At 45.9% G+C, this 6,326-nt stretch overlaps 1 protein-coding gene across 1 annotated transcript in view; it reads right to left on the bottom strand.

Annotated features, from left to right (window-relative positions):
• adgrd2 (adhesion G protein-coupled receptor D2) overlaps positions 1 to 6,014 on the bottom strand; it is a gene marked incomplete at both ends in the record, with an annotated part of 17,115 nt that extends 11,101 nt beyond the window's left edge. Inside the window, 8 exons of the mRNA XM_083673274.1 lie at positions 117 to 228; positions 1,978 to 2,265; positions 2,533 to 2,627; positions 2,903 to 3,028; positions 4,449 to 5,078; positions 5,225 to 5,470; positions 5,692 to 5,752; positions 5,970 to 6,014. Of these exons, the coding sequence (XP_083529400.1) occupies positions 117 to 228; positions 1,978 to 2,265; positions 2,533 to 2,627; positions 2,903 to 3,028; positions 4,449 to 5,078; positions 5,225 to 5,470; positions 5,692 to 5,752; positions 5,970 to 6,014 (1,603 nt within the window). The remainder of the gene's footprint in view (positions 1 to 116; positions 229 to 1,977; positions 2,266 to 2,532; positions 2,628 to 2,902; positions 3,029 to 4,448; positions 5,079 to 5,224; positions 5,471 to 5,691; positions 5,753 to 5,969) is intronic.
• Positions 6,015 to 6,326: the final 312 nt, after the last annotated feature.

Below are 6,326 nucleotides of genomic sequence, written 5' to 3'. Positions count from 1 at the left end.
ATCGTCATCAGGTTCGATATTGCTTTGTGTCCACTGTGTCTATCAGAGCCTTTCAGCAGCGAGGCACACAGCTTGTTGAGTCTGGAGAGAGGATAAAGTGTGTGCCTATGACTCACTGATGTTTGGGCTGTGAACGAGCAGGCGGTCACTCTCTGCCATCAGCCGAGGGCTCAGGCTGGTCACCATACGGTCAATGCTCTTGACCACTGCCATGGGTCCACTCACCACCTGGAACACAGGGCAAAGGGGAACAGTCTGAGAGTGGTCTGAGAGGAGACCCAGAGAGATACAGTGAGGGCAGACAGAGTGAGGGAGGCTTCGGCTCCGTGGGTGAGCATAGCCACAGTGTTTCAGTTGTGCTGCTCTAATACATTCAGTCTAGGCAGCGGTGGCCTTGGGGAGTTGAGAGGCCTGGGGGAGGGGACGAGGATGGGGGAGGTGAGTGCTGCTTGAATGAAAACGCTAATATATGGCAACCTCTAGGATACATACAGTAGACCTACACTGTTCGCACACATTGTGTCTATTTTATATAGATTGAATACGTTGCACTAAGGAGCGCTATAGGAGGTATTTTCTCCTCCTCAACTCCTCCGGCTGGCCCGATCCGGGTGATCAGAGAGTCAGGCTGGGGGATGTTAAATCATACTGGACTGTTTATAATGTTGTACTGTATATAATGTTTTAGGTGTCTATTTATTCACTTTATTTTGTTGTTGTTGTTTGTCTGCTCTCACTGCGTCTCTAAAGACCGCTTCACCCTCACTACCCCCCCCTATACTAACCCTAACCCTAACTCTAACCCTAACCCTAACTCTAACCCTAACCCCGAGACCTCTTCTCCCCTGCTACCCCCCTGTACAAGTTCTCTCCTGCTAATAAAATATATTTAAAAAAAATAAATAAAAAAAATGGCCCCTGGTGTAAGCATTGATTACTTTGTCTTATGATGACTGTTGGATAGATGATTCACTTACCTAAACAAATGTATTGTTTAGGTCGCTTTGGATAAAGGCGTCTGCTAAATGCCATAAATGTAAATGTAAATGTGATGTGAGCTGCTGTAACGCCTTCATTTCCCCTCGGGGATCAATAAAGTACCTATCTATCTATCTATCTATCTATCTATCTATCTATCTATCTATCTATCTATCTATCTATCTACACTGTATGTATCCGGCGCTTTGAGATTGCTCAAATGAAAAGCGCTTTACAAATAACATCGATTAATGTTATTATTATTATATTGTATACATTATATGAAACAAGTGACATGTCTGGATAAGAGACCTTAAGTCATCTACAATCGAGTACCTGCTTGCTGTGTTCCTTATAATTGTAAAGACAGAGAGTATAGTTAGTATCATCATTTACAACATAACATTAATTTATCATTTACTTTCACATTTTTATACCAAGGCCATCACGTCTTAATAGTTGGCAGAAATGTTACATCAGCCTATCGACCAATTCATCCAGAAGAATAGTTTATTGCAAGATCATTGATTCACATTTCTATGGCGGATTACACAAAGGGTATTCATGACTGATGTTCACAATATAGAATGAGCGTACATGTCCTGTTAACATTCACATTCTTTCCAATTATTACCATTATATTACCATTATATTTGGTCATTTCGGTGATAGGCGCTCTCTCACAGTATTCTTTAGAACTTACTGCCCTCTAGTGGAGACATTTGAACTATACGACAGTCCAAACACCTCTGTCTCTGTTCATAGCCATTAGCCCTTTCTCAATTGTTAGAAACTCGATTCCTCGCGTCCTCTCCTCATTCCTCCACTTGCTTCCTTCTCAAAAGGTATTGGAGGAGAATATTTAAAGGGAGGAACCAAGATCTTCTCCTCCAATGCTTTCTGAGTAGGACGCGAGTGGAAGACGGAGGAGAGGATGCGAGAAAAACAAGTTTATAACAATTGAGAGAAGGCCAATGTTTCTGACTGGTTTCCTGGTACCTGTTTGATGGCCTGCCACTTGGGGGCGTTGTCCTGGCTGATGACACTGTCTGCCACAGTGATGAAGTGCTGGCTGAGTTCTCCAGCAGTGGCCTGGCTGTGGTTGCCCTCTGTGGCTGTGTCTGTGGACACGTCTGCAGTGCGGGACAACAGCTGCACCAGAGACAGCATGTCCCCAGGCTGCAGCCCCTCCTGGGTGTCCTCCAGGGCCTGCCTGGACACTCTCAGCAGACTGGACACCTGCCCCCAGCTCATCTGGCCGGACTCCTCCAGCACCCCCTCTATCCCCTGAGCACGCATGCACACACACACACACACACACACACACACACACACACACACACACACACACATAGACACACACAGACACACACACACACATACACACACACACACACACACCACAGCAAGACAAATCAACAATAAGCAGACCAAGTAAAATGGAATGGAGTAATCACTGATAGAGTCACATAGACAATTATGTAAGGTGGAGTATGGTACTATCTTATATCCAAGTCCTATTGGCCCAGGGTTAGCACTCTGCTGAAGCTGTACCTGTGTTCCGCTGGCTAGCTCCTTGAGATGAGTCATGAAGGGACTGGGGTGAGTGCTCTGAGTCTCCCTCAGTTCCTTCCTCTTCAGGTAGCTCTCTGTTACAGAGAGATAGAGAGAGAGGGGAGAGAGGAGAGAGAGGAGAGAGAGCGCGAGAGCGCGAGAGAGAGAGAGAGAGAGAATGTCAAACTGCCTGCACTTTCTCTCAGAGCTTTGCTCAGTGGAGTAAATGAACATCCATATGTTCAGATAGAAATACATCATATTATGTAGAGGCATGTAGTGTGACTGCAATGTTCTAGCCATGTGGGGGAGCTCCAGTGTTTGGGTTGGGGTGTACTGTAGCTGAGTGTGCAGGGGATGGTGGACTCACCCCTGCTGGTCCTGCAGATGAAGGGCAGTGTGTGGGAGCAGTCTGCAGTGCCGTACAGGGGGAGCTGTTGGTCAGACCAGCCCTCCATAGTCCTGCAGTCCTGCATCTCCCTCTGCCTGTGGGCAGCTGTTAACACAACACACACACACACACACACACACACACACACACACACACACACACACACACACACACACACACACACACACAACATCGATTGCCTGTACGCTACATGATATACAAGTGTTTTCTGCGAAATAAGTGAAATGTCATTATTTAATCCAACAAGCAAACTCTTGATCTTGCAATCAAAGAGTAGCATGTTTCATACTCTGCGTATATAATTATTGCTTGCAATATCTGCTTCACTGTGCTATTTAAATACATTTACTGTTGTTACTCTTACTAGCACACAAATATATATATGGCCCTCTAAATGGATTTTAAAGGCAATATCTGGCTTAATTCAACATATTGAACATAATATAACATATGATAAAATACTAAATTCAACATGTCCAAAACAATGGTCATTACTGTCACTTTTTTTTTTTTTTTCTTTTTCTTTTTTTTTTTACCATCAGCTGTGCTGCCATCAGCACAGTTCAAAAGCCTTATTATCCTTGTTTAATAACACTGATTCTACTTCTACTACTATCTGTGTAATTATGCATTATCCGTCACACAACAAAAAAACATTCCTCTTTAGTGGGATTACTCATCACTCAGTAATCGAATCCTGTCTTTTTCAAGAAGGCTCAATGTTTTGTTTCTTTCCACCATTGAGTCGAGCCCCATTCTTTCTCCAAAAGGACAGACTACACCATGACGGGAATCCCTCCTCCCTCCTCCCTCCTGCCCTCCTCCCTCCTGCCCTCCTCCCTCCTGCCCTCCACATGGCCCCCCTGGCCAGTGAACCACGCTAACCTGCTTCCTCTCCCCCATATCTCTGGCTGGATGTGTTCAGCCAGACAGTGCCTGGGTTAACCGGCCTCTTTAGAGTGAGATCACCCAGAATGATTCAGCTGCTCTCTGACAGCGGACTAGGAAAGACAAATACTGCCGCGCTGCACTGGATGAAAGATTAGTTCGAAACATTGGTCTGTCAAGGCTGTAGCCATGAGTCTAATTGTTAAAAGAAACAATTAAAAGAGCAATATAATGCACAAGAATCAAAAGACGAATATTTAGATCAGAACTTATAAGTGGGGGGCCATTCACCAGTGAACTTGCGAATGCCGGACAAACAGTCTGACCTCACCTCTAGGGTGGAAAAGAAGCAATAGACCACAAGGGGGCGCCTGCTGAGTATTCTTTCTATTGTACAGCAGTATGACATTGAATTGGGAGACAAACTGAAGGAATGACACATTGAAATCAATAAAACTAAAACACTAAAAACTACTGAAGGTACTATGAGAGATAACATATAAGTGCTACCGCTGAGAGATCATGTCTATTGTTGTTCTAGACTTCTGAGCTAGAGTCTGAGCTAGGCTAGGACCATGGTGTGACCCAGTGCTACATGGGTGCTGCGCACGCTCACCTGGGCAGTACAGCATGTCCGAAACCTCTCTGACCACCGGGTGGCAGCTCACGTCATCAACATTCCAGGTGAAGAACGCTTCCTGCGTCAAAGGCGAGCAGCCACTGAGGGAGCGAAACTGCCTCCTCTCCAAGGCTACGTTCCAAACATTGAAATCAGTGATATTCCCAACAAAGGCCTCAGTGAAGTTCCCTCCAAAGGAGTCCTGGTCCTGTCCCAAAATGAGAATCCCGTCTCCGTGGATATCCCTGGGGGTGTCCGTCCCTGAGCCCATGTCCCCTGGCTCTCCATCCACATAGATGGCCCAGTGACCATCACTCTTGCGCCAGGTGACACACACATGATGCCAGGCCCCGTCGTTGGCGAAGGAGGCCTTATAGGGGCGATGTTGCCCGTGTACAATGAGTGCCAGTCGGATGTGCCCTTTTTTGTTCACCTGCCCGCGAAGCTGGAACTCGTTGGTGAAGACGGGCGCGGCGTAGGAGAAGATAGTGGACACCTGGTCCCACTGGGGGTCCCACTGCACGCGTATGCACACAGTCACAGCCGGCAGGGCGGGGAAGGTCATGTTGACACGGGCGTAGCCCTCCTGAGATTCCCTGGGGAAGCTCAGCGCTGGAAACAGCACATCTAGACAGGCAGGGACAGAGCGAGACCTCATTGAAAACTGCCTTTGATTGCACTACAATGCAGAGTTAAAGATATTAGGCTATATCAAAAAAGCCTTTAAAGCAATATGTGATCAAAACTACGGTTGTTGAAGTAGCTACACTCACACTGTTTGGCGAGGGCGAGAGGCTTGGAGGGTGCTCTGTTTGGGTCCCTGACCCACACAGGTCCATGTATCCCTGCTTGCCTGTGCATCTCCAGGGTTCCCTCCTCATCTGCAGGCAGCCCCAGGGTGGTCAGGGAGCTGAACTGGCCCCTGCAGAAGCTTCTGGCCTGGGGGAAGGCCAGGGACACGTTGACCAGCTGGAACACCCAGTCTGAGGTATGGCGAATGAGCCAGGAGCTGCTGCCCTCTGTCAACACACAAACACAACACACACAAACACACACACACACACGGCTTTGTCAACATGAATGTATGAGGCCTTGAAAGAACGATACCATCATCTCTGTGAGAGGGAGTCCATAAAGAAACAAACTGGAATAAACAGAATTTTCTAAATGCCATCCAAGTATTGTACATCTAAATGTGTTGACGCTGGCATAGAAAGTGTGTGACAGCTCCAGAACTCACTCTCTGAGCGCCTCCCTCCTCTGTCTGGCCCTGGCTGTGTCGGCTGACACTCACACAGAACCTTCAGAAGGAAACATAGACTTAATTCTCCTACAAGTCCAAAAGACATCTATTCCTTACATATTTTCAATAATACATGGTTAGTGTAAAAAAAAGTATTTAAAAACTAGTGTCTGTTTACCATCAGCAATTGAAAACTGAAGAGAAAATTCAATACAAGGGAGATGAGAATTAAGGGTTAGATTTACTAAAGATGAGAATAAAGGACAGCACATTACCACAATGCAACAGAGTAGGACACCTGTCAGCAGGGCTCCAGTCATCTCTACGCTGGACTGTTCAACAGCTAAAATAAAACACAGTGTTAACTGGCCTGGGATCATTTACTGTACTGTCAGACTTGATTGGTGAAACCCTGAAATGAACAAATGACATCATGACTATCACAGTACAGAAAAACAGCCAACAGTCCAAACAAGTTATAATGCCTATGGTATTTCTTTTTTTAAGAGCACAAGATCAAATCAAACTCTTTACATAGTAAGACATACAGTAGTAGTTACACCAGATAACTCATCCTGACTTCTAACTTCTCCTTACTTGCCAACCTCTATAGAGTAAAAAACAGCAAAACT

The sequence above is a fragment of the Argentina silus genome, assembly GCF_951799395.1.
Source record: "Argentina silus genome assembly, chromosome: 7".
Taxonomy (NCBI): domain Eukaryota; kingdom Metazoa; phylum Chordata; class Actinopteri; order Argentiniformes; family Argentinidae; genus Argentina; species Argentina silus.
Note: the sequence above shows the minus strand (reverse complement) of the source record. Positions and strands in the feature narration are given on the sequence as shown.